Source organism: Octopus sinensis, linkage group LG20 (genome assembly GCF_006345805.1).
Source record: "Octopus sinensis linkage group LG20, ASM634580v1, whole genome shotgun sequence".
Lineage (NCBI taxonomy): Eukaryota > Metazoa > Mollusca > Cephalopoda > Octopoda > Octopodidae > Octopus > Octopus sinensis.
The window spans coordinates 23,232,681-23,251,891 of record NC_043016.1 but is presented as its reverse complement, the minus strand read 5'-3'; the positions used below and the strand labels follow the sequence as shown (position 1 = coordinate 23,251,891).

The 19,211-nt window shown below is 37.6% G+C and overlaps 1 protein-coding gene across 2 annotated transcripts in view; it reads left to right on the top strand.

Annotated features, from left to right (window-relative positions):
* Positions 1-19,211, top strand: part of LOC115222568 (OCIA domain-containing protein 1) — a 37,883-nt gene that overhangs the window by 12,613 nt on the left and 6,059 nt on the right. For both annotated transcript variants that reach the window (XM_036511740.1, XM_029792845.2), the window contains exons 4-5: positions 4,649-4,696; positions 5,722-5,845. In XM_036511740.1, coding sequence (XP_036367633.1) covers positions 4,649-4,696; positions 5,722-5,845 — 172 coding nt within the window. The remainder of the gene's footprint in view (positions 1-4,648; positions 4,697-5,721; positions 5,846-19,211) is intronic.

The window sequence follows — 19,211 nt, the reverse complement described above, 5'->3', positions numbered from 1 at the left end:
TGGTACAAGACCAACAAGTTTGGGAAAGGAGGTAAGTCGATTACATTGTCCCCGCTACTTCACCAGCACTTATTTTATCAACCCCAAATGGATGAAAGGCAAAGTTTACCTTGGCAGAATTTGAATTCAGAAAGAGTGGCTGTGTGGTAAGTAGCTTGCTTACCAACCACATGGTTCCAGGTTCAGTCACACTGTGTGGCACCTTGGGCAAGTGTCTTCTACTATAGCCTCAGGCCGACCAAAGCCTTGTGAGTGGATTTGGTAGATGGAAACTGAAAGAAGCCCATCATATATATGTATGTGTGTGTTTGTGTTTGTCCCCCCCAGCATCACTTGACAACCAATGCTGTTGTGTTTACGTCCCCGTAGCTTAGCAATTTGGCAAAAGAGACCGATAGAATAAGTACTAGGCTTACAAAGAATAAATCCTGGGGTTGATTTGCTCGACTAAAGGCAGTGCTCCAACATGGCCACAGTCAAATGACTGAAACAAGTAAGAGTAAAAACTGACTGAACGTAGCTAAGCATTTCACCTGGCATGCTAATGATTCTTCCAGCTCGCTGTCTTAACATGTTCTTTTAAATATATTGAATAAACTGTGTATTGTAGGGCAATTAGAAATTGTGGATTTAAATACATTTATATATATGTATTTTTTTTTGTCTGAAGCCCAAGGACTCCTAGGGCCAGTTACTTGGTTTCTATGGTATATAAGTGACCAAGATCACAACATTCCTCCAAAACAGGTTGCCAGTCTGTTGCAAGGTATGAAGGCTAGTAATTTTGATGGGTGGGTGGGTGGGCAAGTCGATTACTTGGTCAGTACTTTATTTTATCAACCTTGTAGGGGTAAAAGGGGTAAAAGACAAAGTTGACCTTGGCAACATTTGAACTCAAAACATAAAGAGTTGGAAGAAACTTTGCTAACAGTTCTACCAACTCACTGCTTTACACTTACATAACAAATGTACTTACGATTACCCAAAATACAAGCTGGCACTCTGCCAGTTACGACAACAAGGGTTCCAGTTGATCCAATCAACAGAACAGTCTGCTCTTGAAATTAACATGGAAGTGGCTGAGCACTGATAGATACACATACCCATAACATAGTTCTCAGAGAGATTCAGCATCGCACAGAATGTAACAAGGCTGGCCCTTTGAAATACATGGTACTACTCTATTTTGCCAGCTGAGTGGATTATGGCAATAGGGTATAAAGTATTTAATTCAAGGACATAACATGCCACTGGGAATCAAGCTCACAACCTTACAGTTGTGAGCCAAATACCCTAACCACTAAGCCATGCACCTTCAGTCACAAAATATTGATGTTGCATTTAGTGACATCTATATTTTGATCATAGACTCTAACTAATAACGCTAACTTATGGCAATCAGAAATGTTGAATGAATGAAACATTGGTTTTTAGAATAACCTATATTCACTGAAATGTATGTAATTTAGGCTTCACTGATTATATTTTGTTGTATGATTGTAAATTCAACTCCTTTATAAACTCTAAACTAGAACCCAAAGTTTTTTAAAAAATTGGATATAGGTTAAAATTCTTATTGGAATATTTGGTGATAAAATTATCATGTGGATTATTAATTAAGTTTGAACTAAATGGAGAAAAGATTCCATCCATCCATTTATTTTCTATGCCCACTATTCCTAAAAGGGTTATGAAGATAGAGTCCTCATGCACCTTCTCCAAAAGGTCTTACCAGAAGCAACCATCATTACATTTACCAGCTGGCTTCCCAAGTCTAATCAAAACTATGGATATTTATTATTCAACTGTCTCATTCTTGGTCTACCCATAGGTCACCTGCTGATTGTCTTGGCTTCAAAATTCTAATCACCTCTGTAGTACCAGGGCTGTGACCTCTCAAAGTAGAGAAGAAGTGGCTCAACTTAGAGAAGTACCCTGAGTTAAGCATCCTATTGAGTAACATTTGTCCAGAGATCCTTCAGAGGAACTCCATTTCAACTGCTTTTGTTCAGTGGCTGTAAATTAGGGCATGACTTTGAAGGTGTATGTTGATGGTCAAAGAAGTTATTAAAAACATCATTTACAATAATTATGTTTTATATAAGAGGCATAGCTGTATCGTTAAGAAGTTTATTTCTCAAACATTTGCTCTCAGGTTCAATCCCACTGTATGGCATCTTGTGAGTGGATTTAGTTGACGGAAGCTGAAAGCAGTCCATCAGATAATACACATGTATATGTGTGTTTGTATCTCCTTGTCTTGACCTTGCGGGATAGTTGTAATCAAACGTCAATGTTATACTATGAATATTCTTTCCAATCTTTTGTGAAAGCATGCCCAGCCATAGGGTTAAAATACTTCACATGGAAGTAAGTGAGAGTTGGTGGAAAGAAAATCATTCTGCTGTAGAAAATTTAACTCAGCAAATTTCATCTGATCCATATGAGCATGGAAAAGTGGTCGTTAAAATAACAACGATGCTGCCATATCTCCACTATTCTGCCCAAGTTGATGTTTTGAGAAAATTTAATATCAATACATTTCTCTTTGAGCATAATTTGTACCAAACAATTACGACATCCTTTTCAAATAAGCTGAAGCATTCATATGTATAGAATAATACATAGTATGAAGAAAAAATTTTATCGACTTATACATCTACACGTTTTACGTATTTCAAAACTGCAGACGTATAGCTATTCAATCATGGTCCCATTTTAATTTAACAAGTAGTTTCTCTGTCGTTTTTGTTTTACTTTTTTTAAAACAAAACAAATAAAGCTGAAGATAAGGTAGGGAAGAGGGCAATGTGAAGCAAAATGCTTTGCTCAAAGATACAATGTACCACCTAGTCCGCGTATGACATTAAGACCATGTCTCCCATCCTCAAATGTTAGGCTACACATGCTTGTGAAAACATTTTAAGAGTTTTCTTTTAGCAGAGGGTTTTGTAAGGTTTGTGCAGATATTGCAAAACCAAGTTATATACTAACTTAGCAGTTAGTAATGCGTGAACAGAAAGCTTCAGCAAATAAATTGTATGCTCTTATATGTTTGAATTGGTAATATTTTAGTTTATGAAAAGGTAGTGAGCTGGCAGAATCATTAGCATGCTCTTTTACTCTCTTACTTGTTTCAGTCATTTGACTGTGGCCGTGCTGGAGCAAATCGGCCCCAGGACTTTTCTTTGGAAGCCTTGTACTTATTCTATCAGTCTCTTTTGCCGAACCACTAAGTTACAGGGACATAAATACACCAGCATCGGTTGTCAAGCGATGTTGGGGAGACAAACACAGAAACACAAACGTATACACACACACATACATATATAAGACGAGCTTCTTTCAGTTTCTGTCTACTAAATCCACTCACAAGGCTTTGGTTGGCTCGAGGCTATAGTAGAAGACACTTGCCCAAAGTACCATGCAGCGGGACTGAACCCGGAACCATGTGGTTCATAAGCAAGCAACTTACCACACAGCCACTCCTACATCTATGCCGGGCAAGGTGTTTAACATCATTTTGTCCACCTTTACATTCTGAGTTCAAATTGCACCTCGGTTGACTTTGTCTTTCATCTTTATGGGGGTCAATTAAATAAGTACCAGTAGAGTACTGTGGTCAATGTAATTGACTTATCCTAAATTTGCTGGCCTTGTGCTAAAATTTGAAACTAATATTTACTTTATGATGAGAGAAAAATCAATCCATCTTCATCAACATTTTACTTTCTACTTTTCTTTGCTTGCATAGAGATCAAATGGAATTTGTTGATTCAGATTTTCTATGGCCAGATGTGCCTTTTTTCTTATCAACCCTCACTAAGCAAGGTAATAATCCTCTAGTCTATTAGATAACAAACAGCTTCACTGAAGAAATGACAAAACACCAGGATGTCTAGCAATGTAGGCACTTCACTTAATCAATCCTCTCTTCATATTGCCCTCTTCCCTACCTCATCATCCCTACATATCTCTTTGAAATACCATCAATTCATTCTCATTCTCTCCTCTAAATATGAATGGCCATGTAGCCCCTTAACAATGAATACCTGCTCTAACCCCAACCTCTTCTCTCATATCTTGACCTGCATCTTACATAAGGATTCAACCCACCTCCTCAGATTTTCTAGACTTGCACACTGCATGATAGCCTCACTGTTGCCAGTGGCACATAAAATAGCACCAAGTGGTTAATGTCAGGAGGGGCATCCATCTGTAGAAACCATGCCAAGGAAGACACTGGAGCACAATGCAGTCTTTGGACCTATCAGATCCTTGTCAAACCATCCAATCCAAGTTAGCATGAAACATGAATGTTAAATGATGATGATGCTAATATATATATATAAAGGCAGTGAGGTAGCAGAATCATTAGCACACTGGGCAAAATGCTTAGCACGGTGTCTCAAATTTAGGTTAAATCAGTGTTTCTCAAAGGGAAGGCCAATGGGACGGTCAGACAAGTTGTTTTGAGAAAATTTGGTTTAAATGTTTGACAACTCAGCACCGTCCATTGGACAAGATAAAGATATATCATATATACATAAACACACATATCAGTGTGTGTGTGTGTGTATGATTTGTTTTATTTAGCCAATATTTTGTTTCGTTTATATCTTAACCTATGAATAATTCTATCTTTCAGGATATCTTAAACCACATCCAAAATTTGGAGCAACTTTAAAAAATATAGGTATGTTGTTTTGTTTTGTTTTTTTTTTCTTTTCTCTTTTTCTTAATACACATTTATGTTAAAAAGGCTAAACAGAACAAGGGAACAAAGTTTGAAGAATATGAAATATGGTATAAGTTTAATGCTTGTAAAGTTGAAATGCAAGCAAAGTCTGGTTTAAAATAATAGCCTTATTTTCACTCATATAGCCTTCTTTTAGTTTCCATCTACCTAATCCCACAAAGCTTTGGACATCTACCAGAAGACACTTGCCTAAGATGCCATACAGTGGGGCTGAACCTGAAACCACGTAGTTGGGAAGTCAAATTGTCAATCACACTGCCGTGCATGAAATTAGACATGCAGAGGATGAGTTTATTAGCCTGAGAAATTTTTTAAACCAATGTTGTGGCCGTTGCCAGCCTCGTCTGGCCCCCGTGCCGGTGGCACGTAAAAAGCACCATCTGATCATAGCCGTTTGCCAGCCTCGTCTGGCACCTGTGCAGGTGGCACGTAAAAAGTACCCACTACACTCACGGAGTGGTTGGCATTAGGAAGGGCATCAAGCTGTAGAAACACTGCCAGATCAGACTGGGCCTGGCGCAGCCTTCTGGCTTCCCAGACCCCAGTTGAACCATCCAACCCATGCTAGCATGGAAAACGGACGTTAAACGATGATGATGATGATGATGTTTCTCATAGGACTGAGCTGTATAAATTAAAGATAGGGTGGAGGGCAACAAACTTCCATATTTGGGACTTTTTAAACTCTATTTTTGAGAAAATGAACCTGTACAAAGAATTATATGAATGAAAACTCTATTTTGTCTTCTCATTATTAAAGAGAAAAAGACAAAAAAATTTCTGTAGTATTTATGTGTGGGAGATGGATCTTATTTGTCAATATGAGAACTACTGTTTTGGCTGTCTTAAATTGCCTTCTTTAGCTTTATAGAAATAGCTCCATTTACTGACTTCTTGTTGCCAACTATCTTAATTCTCTTTCCAACCATTTTGCTGACCATTTTAATTCTCTTTCATTCCAGGTGCTGGTTTAGCAGGTTATATTCTTGGCAAATTATCTTATCAAAATGAATGTAGGAAAAAAATTTTATCTCTCCCTAACAGCAAGCTTGCTGAAACTCTTCGACAACGTTTCTCAGGAGGCAGGTAATTTTCTCTTTCCCCTTAAATAATTGCTTCATTATTTAAAATTTACTTTTCTTGATTATTTTAGTTCATTTCCCCTTTTTCCTCCTCCCCAGTAATTAAAATACAGTTCAATATTGATCACTTGAAAGGTTGAAGGTATAGCAGTAGAAAGAGCCAAAAGCCATCACCTATAAATGTGTATGGCTTGGTAACATAATAATAATAAATAATAATAAACATTGTGTACAGTGCTCAGGTGCACTACAACTCATCTAAAGTGCATATATAATCAGGTGTAGTTTCGGCGGATTTCGGAAAGCATGAGGGCCTTAAAGGATGCAGTGTCATGGCAGTCAACAACTGACGCAGGCAGTTTATTCCATGCTTCAGCAACTCTGAGCGTGAAAAAATGTTTCCGAAAGTCATGGGAGCTGTGTTGTTTTCTGACTTTGTAGGCATGTCCACGTGTGTTAGACACATGGAGATCAAAAAGGTGTTCAGTGTTGTTGTTGGTGAGGTGGTTGACAACTTTGTGGGCGTTTACCAAGTCAGTCGCCAGACGCCGGAGCTTCAGTGAATCCATGCCCAGGGAAACAAGGCGCTCAGAATATGGTAGGTGTCTGATGGAGGGTATGCGTTTGGTTGCACGTCTCTGAACCAATTCCAGGAGGTCAATGTTCTGAGCAAGATAGGGGTTCCAAACTGATGATGCAAATTCCAAGTGTGGTCGTACCATAGCTGTATACAGTTTTAAATAGATGGCTGGAGAGCGGCTAACAAAAGTCTTGCTGAGTGATGCCAAGACACGTGCTAGGCTTTCACTATTTGTTTTAGGTGTGTTTAGTAGGTGGAAGCCAGGATGTTGAATCAAAAGAAAAAAACAAAGCAAAGATAATCCAAGAAGACTAGTAGGGATTCACTTCAACAACATTTGTTTTTAACACTTTAGCATTCGGATTATTTTGTCCAATGCAATGCTTATTTATTCACATTGTTTTGAATTAATTGTATTATTTCATAGCCTTGAGATTTTGATAATGTGATTGTTTATTTTTGGAATGACATTGTAGAGTTGGTATGAGAGGTTAGGTCTTACCAGTTTGAATATAAAACAGATAGAATATTTGGGCTTGATATGGACGATTTAAATGATGAACAGTTAATGGCAAAAATAACTGTAAAAGTTAAGCAAATATGCTGTTGGGAGTAGAGTAATAGACATGTTAGACAAAATCCATCTTAAAGATTAAGATAAAAGGGTTTTTTTTTTTTTTCAAGTACTGAAGACGCAGGAGTGGCTGTGTGGTAAGTAGCTTGCTTACCAACCACATGGTTCCGGGTTCAGTCCCACTGCATGGCATCTTGGGCAAGTGTCTTCTGCTATAGCCTACCAATGTCTTGTGAGTGGATTTGGTAGACGGAAACTGAAAGAAGCCTGTGGTATATATGTATATGTTTGTGTGTCTGTGTTTGTCCCCCTAGCATTGCTTGACAACTGATGCTGGTGTGTTTACGTCCCCATAACTTAGCGGTTCGGCAAAAGACACCGATAGAATAAGTACTGGGCTTACAAAGAATAAGTCCCGGGGTCGATTTGTTCGACTAAAGGCGGTGCTCCAGCATGGCCGCAGTCAAATGACTGAAGCAAGTAAAAGAGAGAGTAAGACAAGTGTGTTTAAGCTCACTCTGTCTGAGCAACTGGAAGCAAATGATAGAGAATGCAAAACAATATAAGAGTTCATATGGAGAGAAGTAGTGGGAGACAAAACTTGATGAGAGAGGGTGGGAAAAGAGAAAGAAAAGCTGGGCAAAGGTAGGGGTTGAAAGGGAAATTAGAATAAGAGGAAAGCTAAAGGATAAAACAGGAATTACTGTATTGGGGCTGGTATTACATACAAATTTTAGTGCTACATTTAAGGTATATATATTATAATGTACCTACCTCATTACATATGATATTGTTAGAAGGTGAGGAGGGGTTTGGCAGGGGGGGTGTTTTCTTTTTTTTTTTTTTACCTTGTGTACTTCAAAGTAGTAAAGGTGAATGAATATAAAAAAAATACAGAAGTGGAAAGACTTCAAAAAAATATGACTAAAGTAAGGGAAAGAGAATAAAAAAAAGTTGTGAATATATGTTGCTTTTTACACTTCCTTAACCCTTTAGCATTTAAACCGGCCATAACCGGCCAAAAGTATTCTTCCTGTTCTATGTTCAAACTGGCGAGATCTGGTCTCTCACACCAACCCTACAATATCGTTTTAAAAATTAACAGCTACCTCATCAAAATCTCATAGCTCCAAGATAATGCATGATTAGTTCAAAGCAAAGAGGATGAAAAGTATTGATTTTGGTAGAGTAATGCGAACACTAAAGGGTTAAGTACGTGATTCTATATTGAGCATGTCTCTCTCTTCTCTCTCACTCTCTCTCTCTCCTCTCTCTTCTCTCTCTCTCTCTCTCTCTCTCTCTCTCTCTCTCTCTCTTTTCCTCTCTCCTCTCTCTCGTCTTTTCTCTCTCTCTCGTTCTCTCTCTCTCTTTCTCTTCTTCTCTCTCTCCTCTCTTCTCTCTCTCTCTCTCTCTCTTGATTGTGTCTTAATCTCTATCTTTATTCCAATATGCCAGAAGGAAAAAAAAGAGAAAAAGAAACAGTTTTATGTTATAAGTTTCACAGACATATCACCTCTATCACCACTCTCACTCTATTCACCCCTATATCTATTTTTCTATCTATCTATCTATCTTTCTTGTTTGTCCCTTACTCTGTCTCTTTCACTTTCACCATTCCAGAAAGATTGGTACAACTACTATTTCGACATTCTAATCTTCTATACCGCCTATATAGTTAATATAAAGTAGGGTATTGGGATACTGTTCCTCTCTTTCTACACTGCCTATATATTTCTGTATAATAGCCTATATATTTCTGTATAATAGGGTATGGTTTGAAAGAGATTTGGCAAATATTTTCCAAAATAAACAGTTTTCCTACGAGGTTGACAAGTAATTAATATGTGATAGGCATCACTTCCCATCAGCATTCAAAGGGAGATAAATCTGTCAAATGATTACCAAACTTCACACCCACATTTCACAATATTCACAATACAAACATAATACTACCTCTATTCTACTGACCCCACCCCACCCAATTATCATTAAAAAGTTTTGTATACCTGATGAGTGGATTGCACAGTTGTGACTCAATCTCAATAAAATTTGTAGTTCACCTTTTTGTCTAATAGTTTAATAAACTATATCAACATGGCATAAAGTATTCTCATGCCTGATATGAGTATATACATACATACACACACACACACACACACACACACACACACACACAGCAATCACACATATGCACTGTGTGTGTATTATTTATTTCTGTCAAATGAATTGACCTCAGTGTTTATTTTTTTTAGCCTAGTTCTTATTTTACCAGTATCTTTTGACAAAAAAAAAAAAGGTTACAGGGATGCAAACACACCAACACCAGTTGTCAAGTGACGATGGTGGAGGGATCGAAAACAGACACAAACATACATATACAGTAGGCTTTCAGGTTCCATCTGCCAAAACTGTTCGCAAGGTTTTAGTTGGCCTTATGCTGTAATAGAAGACACTTGACCAAGTTGTCGTGCAGTGGGACTGACCCCAGAACTAAGTGGTTGGGAAGCAAACCACATAACCGTATGTGTATGTATGGAGTGTTAGATATTGATATATATATATATATATCGTTGTCATCATCATCATCATTTAACGTCCATTTTTCGTGCTGGCATGGGTTAGACAGTTCAACAGGATCTGATGTATCAATGGACTGCATTGTGCTCCAATGTCTACTTTGGCATTGTTTCCACAGCTTTACACTCTTCCTAATGCCAACCACTTTACAGCATGTACTGGGTGTCTTGTCTTGTCTTTTTTTCATGCCATCAGCACTAATGAGATTGGCATGCAGCTTGCAAGACTACAAACCTAATGAAAGAAAACTTTATGCTAGGAGACGAAGGGTTAAAGTATGCAAGAAGTGGGGTGGGGAGTGAAAACCAAATTGACCTGTCATATAATTTGCATACTGCTATAGGTGCCACTTTTTCAAGGGCTTCCAAGCTATTAATTTTGGTTCAGTGGTTCTGCTCATGTTTTATTGCAGTAGTTCTTACTTCAGTTCTTACTGTATTTATTTTTTTTTATGAACAGCTGGCTTGTTAATTAATGTTTTGCTCATACTCAAAATACTTTAACTATTAAAGTTCTGTCCTGCAGATATTCTCACCTTTCCCCAAGTCACAATTCAACTAGTATTGTTAAGGGTAGCAGTCTTCTCTATGAGAAACAAAGTTTAGCCTCGTTTTAGAAAGAAATTCCCGTTGAAAGACTCTTTTTTTCATCATGTGTGTTATTTTTTTCTTCATAATTTTCAAGTATACTGATTATTAATACCTCAGGTGTTGAATTACAATTCACTAATATTATTTACTTATGGTTAATTTATTATTATTATTTATTTATTAATAATCTAATTAGTAAATTAATACCTAGGAGTCAATATTCTGTAAATAGATATGGAAACACATCTGTGTAACCAGCTTAACTGTATTTAGCCTACTTTGGCATGTGACAATACATAAAATATGACAATACATAAAATATGACAATACATAAAATCACCATGATCATAATGTGTGTTTGTACTCTTTCTATCACTGCTTTGTGCACCTTCTCACAAAATTGTTCTGATCTGGCAGTCACTATTATTGACTATAATCAATATTGACTGATTTACAATCAAGAAAGCTTTACTTTCTGGTCAGCTTAGGCTGGTATCTTGATATCTGGTGCTGAAGAGAACTCATGAGTTCAAAATACATCCATCAGTCAATAGAGGGTGCTCTGAGCTGACTATAGTGTTTTGACAGCTTTTATCTTAAATATCTCTCAAGTTTATTTAAACTGGTCTTAAATTTGTATTCTTTCCATTACTGTTTTAGACATCTTCTCACAGAATTATATATAAATCTGCCAAGAACTGCACAGATTGGTGTTGATATAGCAACCATGTTGACAATATCACTAACATTGTGTACATTGAAGATTTCCAGTGTTAAAACCTTCTTGATTTTCTTCTCATCTGGCTATTTAATTCGCTTAAAAACTATTTCTCTTTTATGTGTTTCAGTCATTTGACTGTGGCCATGCTGGAGCACCGCCTTTAGTCGAGTAAATCGACATCAGGACTTATTCTTTCTAAGCCTAGTACTTATTCTATCAGTCTCTTTTGCCAAACCGCTAAGTTACAGGGATGTAAACACACCAGCATCAGTTGTCAAGTGATGCTGGATGGACAAACAGAGACACAGAAACATATACACACACATACATATATATATATATATATATATATAGATATATACGACAGGCTTCTTTCAGTTTCCGTGTACCAAATCCACTCACAAGGCTTTGGTCGGCCTGAGGCTATAGTAGAAGACACTTGCCCAAGGTGCCACACAGTGGGACTGAACCTGGAACCATGTGGTTTGTAAACAAGCTACTTACCACACAGCCACTATAAGTTTTAATACTTATTTAATTTTATCTTTTATTCAAATCATTAACCTTCATCATCATCAACAATTATGACAACTATTGCCTACAAAAGCAAGAGTGAGCACACTTGTGTACAATATATTGGAGTTGTGTATCAGAGAATATTTAGTTCCTTAAATAACAATGTTATGTGAGAAGAAATTTGCTTAACATGTTACAAATGCATTAGAAAGCTAAAGATTTGTGTTCTTAGTTTTGCTTTAAAATGAAATCAGAATTTATAGGGGTAGGGTCCAGTCATTTAAATTCACCACAGACTAGTTTTTTGGATAAAAGCATTGCAAAAGTTGTTAATGTCCAAACACACACACACACAATGGGCTTCTTTCAGTTTCCATCTACCAAAACTAATCACAATGTACATTATTTACATTTGACGGATATTTGTCCTCATCTTGTTTGTTGTTAACACAGTGTTTCGGTTGATATACCCTCCAGCCTTCATCAAGTGTCTTGGGGAAATTTCGAACCTGAGTTCTCATTCCTAAGGGATTTTTCGATGTTGTTGTTGTTGTTCTTATTATTATTATCATTATCATTATTATTATTATTCAGGTCACTGCCTGGAATTGAACTCGGAATCTTGGGGTTAGTAGCCCGTGCGCTTACGCCATATGCCTGTGGGCAATTATGGAGTGAATTTTAGGGCTTACAAATCTAATATTTTTCTATCCTTCCTTAATACCAGTTCCCATATGTTGCTCATATCTGCACTTGGTCTGCTTAGGAGGTTGTTGTGTCCTAGCATATGTACTGCTTCTTTTAGTTTTCGTATTTTCCAGTGTTGGTCTCCATTTTTCCATACATGATCAGCTATACTCGAATTATCAATACCTCCTCGTGTCATAGCTTTGCAATGTTCGTCTACCCTTATTTGAGGGTGCAGCATGTTTTGCATTTTTATAACCTTCCACAGCTGCATGGGATGAAGTACATGCAGTTAAAATAATAGACAGAGAACACCACTGGAAAATACAAAAACTAAAAGAAGCAGCAACAACCTCCTAAGCAGACCGAGTGCAGATATGGATAGCATATGGGAACCGGTATTAAGGAAGGATATGAGAATATTAGAGTTATAAGCCCTAAAATTCACTCCATAATATGACTCCATGGGCATATGGCATAGTGGTTAAGAGCGCAGGCTACTAACCCCAAGATTCCGAGTTCGATTCTAGGCAGTGACCTGAATAATAATTTGTTAACAACAAACAAGATGAGGACAAATTACTGTCAAATGTAAATAATGTACATATTTTCTCATCTCTTAAATATAGAACTGTATAATCACAATGTTTTGGCTAGGCCAGAGCTTTAATAGGGTCATTTGCCCAAGATGCCATGCAATGGGACTGAATCCCAAACCATGTGGATAGGAAGCAAACTTCTTACTGCATGTGCTATTAGATCCTGAAAGCAATTATAATTTGATTAAATAACTAGGTTTTAAGTTAGATAAAGATATGGTACGAGATCTGATCAACATGTATCTAGATTGGTGCTATAAAAACAAAACTACAACACATACCAATTTGGCATTTAATCTCTTTCAGAGTAGTCCCCTTCAGAAGCCTCATTCTTAATGCAGCACTGTTTCCATTGATGGAAGCATTCCTGGAACTTGTTTCCTGGGATAATCAGCAGCTGCCTCATTGCATTCACTTTGATCCTTGACATCCTGAACTCTTCTTTCCTTCAAGCGGGATTTGATTTAAGGTACCACACAGTGGGACTGAACCCGGGACCATGTGGCTAAGAAGCAAGCTTCTTACCACACATCCACACCACTCTTGGGATGTTTTTCTCAGTTCTGCTGGTTGCGGGTCTCCCAGCAAGTTCATCACTATCAACATTTTTCGCCCATCTTGGAAACATCTGAACTGCTCATTCCCTTGTGTGCGGCTCATACAATCCTCTTGACACACTTTCTGCGACTTTGCATAGCCTCTGAACAGGTATTGCCAAGCTTTTGGTTCAACTTTCTCTGTCATGTAATTGTGAAAATTACTTGGTGTTGTTAGAATTATTAACCAGGATTTTCCTTTGTCTGCCAGAACTTATAGAAATATATACAAACATATATCATACCTATCTAAAACAACATGTAAGGAGTTCAGCAATCTAACTGGATCCAATGTTTTGGATCATATCTGTGAAATGAAAATATGATCCATGTATTGTTCCATTTCTTTGGATTCTACTCCAATACATCTAATGAGAATCAATTAACTTTTACTTTGTTCTATGTTTTGTCGTCAGGTTCTACCAAACAATTTATGAAGGTTTGGGTATATAGAAAGTTCCTACACTTGCTATCTCTTCTCTCTTTTCCCCTATCTCCCATCCATACTTCTAGTGCCTCTGTCTCCTCTCACTTCTACTCACTCTGTGCCTTGAGAGGCTACCTGGATGCTTTTTCACCACTTTATCTCTTTGAAGCTCCTACTAATCATTCTCACCCTCTCTTCTAAATGGGAGTTGCCATATCACTTCTCTACAAAAAGAAACCCGCTCTACCCACTTTTCTCATACTTTAAACAAAAAGTGTCCCCATCCCTTAAAGTTCAGTCTTGTGAGCTGCATGGTAATCCAGTACATGCTGTAAAGTGGTCGGCATTAGAAAAGGCATCCAGCCATAGAAATACTAAAGAATTAAATATCGTCAAATCATTTCTCAAAGATCTGGAAAACATCTTGGTTAAAAAAAAATATTTACTTTTTAAATTTTTTCTCATTTCGATCATTAGACTATAGTGATGCTGGGGTCCTGTTTTGAAGGGTTTGGTTGAACAACTTGACCCAAGTACTTATTTTATTTTTAAGTCTGGTAATATCTGTCATTCTCCATTGCTTAATCGGTAAGTTATGGGAGATGTAAACAAGCCAACACTAGTTGTCAAGCAATGGCAGGGACAAACACAGGTATAAAGACATGCACACAGATATGAATGTGTGCCTGCACCTATAATCTGAACATTTTACTGAAATGTTTAAGCATGGACTTAATTTCCATACTGGTACCAGACAAGGCCTTGTAGTTTTACTGTTTTATCATTCAATAACTGACAATTCTTTGGTGTGTTATTTTCCAAATGTAGAAAATACCTTGCATCTCTCTGTATTATTCATGGTTATCAACTGCAATGAAAAATCCCATTTTTAAAATTGATCATTATGAGTCAAAACAGTCTCACTGTAATGAGCATTGAATGAGAAATTCTGTGTATGAATTGGACGTTCAATATCAATAGATTTTATTGTCATCATTATCATTTTTTAAAGACCACATTTCAGTTTCTGTTTACCAAATTCATTCACAAGTCTTTAGATGGCCCAGGGCTTTAGTAGAAGATGCTTCCTCAAGGTACTGCGTAGTGGGACTGAACCCAAGACTATAAGGCTGGAAAGTAAGCTTCTCAACAACCGCAACAATACTTTCCAGCTGGGGCATGTATCTTTTACTATAGCTTTGCTTAACTCAAGTTTTGTGCATGAAACTGAGTAGAAAGGAACTATGTGGAAGCATGTCAATTGGATTGTACCCATAATTTAAAAGTACAACCATGTCACACAGTATCACACTTAATTCTCTCTGAGGATTACATTAAGGGAACATGCATCTGTGTTACACTCAACCACTTGGACTATAATCAGTTAGCTGATCATTCAGTTGATTGAGCAATTGGTAAATGTTAGTGACAGGAAAGGCATCCATGTGTAAAACAATGCCTCAATGCATTTTTCATCAAGCCCATTGTAGCATGAAAAAGCCAACTGTAAAACGCACATGGGGTGGGGGGTGTTGTGAGGGCTGTTCAAGCTATGTACAAAAATGGATTAAATAATGTGAGAGTCAAGGATGAATTCAGTGACAAATTTATTAGGAAGATAAGTGTCCAGCAAGGCTCAGTATTCAGTCTCTCTATTTATCATAGTCCTACTGGTCATCACATAGGATTTCAAGACCAATTGTCCACAAGAAATCTTCTATGTTGATGATCTAGTTCTCATAGCTGAATCTATAATGGAATTAGAAAGAAATACCGTGCTTGGTGGTTAAGCTTAGAATCATGTGACCTCAAAGTAAACTTAGCAAAAACTAATGTTTTAATAATTCAAGAAAATGGCCTTGCTCAATATGCAGAAAAGGAGTAGGTATAAATTCCATTCACTGTACTCAATGCAAGCTATGCACACACAAGAAGAGTAATAGAACCACAAGGCAGGTTGACACAGAACATAAGGTTTGTATGTGATTAATGCACTGGAACAATATGTATTATTAGCACACTGGAAATAGTTTCTCTTAAATGCTTGTATGGCTCACTAAAAATAATCTGTTATCTAAATGACATAATTAGCGGGAAAGGTGATGATTCAAAAAGTATAGTAACCAGGTTAAGAATTAGGAAAAAGTTCAGGGAGTTACCACCACTGCAGGCAACAAAATCTATCCTCTCTGAGTGAAGGGCAAATTGTATGCTTGAGTTAGAACTGCATGAAAGTGAGACTTACGAAGTTTCATTGAATGCAGAAGACTTGAGAACATTAGAAAGATATGGATCTCGCTTGTTCAAATGGATGAGTAATGTTAGTATGCATGAATGCTCAAAGTCAAATGAGCTAAGAGGGGGGGGGGGGAGTCAGGTGTAGTGTGCAAGAAAGAAGACTACAATGATATGGGCATTTGATGCATATAGATAATGACTGCTGTACCATGAATTTCAAGCTAGTGGAACTTGCAGATGAGGGAAACCAAAGGAGGAAGTGGCGAAGGCTGACCTGAAAATGCTGCTTCTACTGTTGAGGTCAGAAAGAACTGTTTGATTGGCAGTATGTAGTGCTATAGAGAACCCATCCATTCATAGCAAAACATACCTTGACACAAGTGTTTAGAAGCCTATATATATATATATATACGTTTTATCTATTATTTTGCACATTACTTAATCATCGTTATATGTTTTATCTTATATTTAATCTTTTTATAATATGTAATTTTTCTAAATGGTATAACTTAATTTTTCATTATTGAATTGATAAAAGGTGTTTTTTTTCTAATTTATATATATATATTTTGGGAAATTTGATTTAGTATTTCTAAACTGAATTTTTCCCTGTAAGTTTGAAATTATATTCCCTCATATTATTATTATATATATATCATCATCATCATCATCATTTAGCGTCCGCTTTCCATGCTAGCATGGGTTGGACGGTTCAACTGGGGTCTGGGAAGCCAGAAGGCTGCACCAGGCCCAGTCTGATCTGGCAGTGTTTCTACGGCTGGATGCCCTTCCTAACGCCAACCACTCCAATCATCATCATCATCATCTATGTACACATACATGCTTGAAATTGGATGCTCTAAATGCACAACAAATTACCATATCAGGCTGTGGCTCTGAATAATAACTAAGTTAAACTCCTGCTGCTGATCCAGCAGATGGAGCATTCATACAGTTTAGGGCTATTGCATAGGATGAAATAAAAATTGGAAGGTATTCCAATTAATGCCAATTCTAGTTGGTCTTTCATCTTACTCTTAGCTCCAAGAGCCTTCAGTGCTATCAGTACAATGTGCAGCAAGCTGTCATCCAGCATCCCAATTGTTGGCTTTCCTTTTTACTCAACTTGGGTTGATTTCCATCACTATCATGTTGTCCTGGAATGTATTGTGCCACGTCTTCCTTGATCTTTCACTCGGTCTTTTTCCTCCTTTTGGTGTCCACTCCATTGTGATGGTAGCATGTCTGTGCTGCGGTAACCAAAGTACATGGCCAGTGAACAGTATCCATTACTTACTCCTACTCTCTCTTTTACTTGTTTCAGTCATTTGACTGTGGCCATGCTGGAGCACCGCCTTTAGTCAAGCAAATCGACCCCAGGACTTATTCTTTGGAAGCCTAGTACTTACTCTATAATTTTCTTTTGCTGAACTGCTAAGTTACAGGGACGTAAACGCACCACCATCAATTGTCAAGTGATGTTGGGGAACAAACAAAGGTACACAAACATATATATATATACATACATATATACGACGGGCTTTTTTCAGTTTCTATCTAGCAAATCCACTCACAAGGCTTTGGTCAGCCTGAGGCTATAGTAGAAGACATTTTCCCAAGGTGCCATGCAGTGGGACTGAACCCAGAACCATGTGATTGGTAAGCAAGCTACTTACCACACAGCCACTCCTGCGCCTTAATCCATGTTCTGTATTATTTCATACTATATAAGGCAGATTTTGAAGAGAAGATGCATGTCATTGATGCGGTCACAAATAGTTATAAAAGGACTTTGATAAACAAACAGCTGATTGATTGTTTAACCAACAAATTAAACAAAAGATTGGTTAGATATTTAACCGGCCCACTGATTGACTAACATTAAAGAAGTGATATTGAACCATGAATGTGTTAATTTGGCATAAGCCCCCACCCCACTCCTCGCCAATCCAAAACACTACAAGATTTGTTTCAACACACAAATTCACATGAAGAATCTGCAAGCCAAATATAAAAATGAAGTGCACCACTGTCTCATATCTTTATTGCTTACTCCCCCTTCGATGACCCTCTCCCATCTCACTGCCTTCCATCTCTCATCTCTCTACCATTTCTGCCCTCACCCTTGTCTAGGCTCACCAGTGAGAGGCTATGTTGGATACCTGCCACATATATTCTAGCACCCTACCAGCCAGCACTCTCTTATTGCCAACTAATTCCTACTTTGTCCCTTCATCCCATCATCAACTCTTAACCTTTGTTCACCTCTTCTATTGCCAATCATTCCTCTATTGACTCCACCACTAGATATCCCTATCTTTACCCATCATACTCTTGCCCTTTCTAACTTCTCACCCATTCTGGGTTTTCTTCTCTCTCCCTCTCATCCCTCTCTAACGTCATGCCCTAAGTTACTACTGAGCACTCTCTTCACTTGAACTCCTATCCCCACATACTCTCAACTATTTCTGGTCTTTCTTCTGCCATTAGTCCATCTCCTAACCACGAGAAAATGCTCCCAGCACCGTGTGTAAAATGTCTAGCAATAGGAAGTGCATCTAGCTGCAGAAATCAAGTGAATGTAAGTGATAGTGATTATGTATATTTATTGTTATACTTGGGGATGGTTATCTGTTACCGATTGAACACGCGCAGCGTGTCTTTAATAGGCAAGAGGTGACCATCCCCAAGTATGACAATATCTCTTTCCAAACACGATTTCACATCAAGAATCTTGCAAACTTTGTGTGTTCAGCTACCAGCCCAAGCTCCGTTGCTCGTCAGACTGAGAAAAGCAAACTGTCAAAGTATCGGCTGCTCTCTGACTGGGTTACCACTGCCATAAGTTCATCGTGGCAGTGGAGACCTCCAACATTCTTGGACCCTGCAAGTGTGAGTCCAGTGAATTTGACTGTTCCAGCACATCTCCCTCCCCATCCTCCGGGACAACGCCTTTTCTATTTTGTCTACTGGGACCATAAGGCAGTCTGTAAGAATTTCGTAGCTTACTACATGAACAATAAACTTATACAATACATAAACGATGTGTATAATTTTTTCTACAAATATGTCAGTGTGACCTATATCTTTCCAATTATATTGATAATAGTGAGAATGTATACAAACGATTACATGGGAATTAATATTTTTAATCAAGATATAAGACTAGGTTTTTTTTTATTGAATCTGTTTTTATTTAATTGTTTTGGGGTTGTTTTTTTTTAACTACATACTAATCCAAAAGACACAGACGTAGACGTTAGGT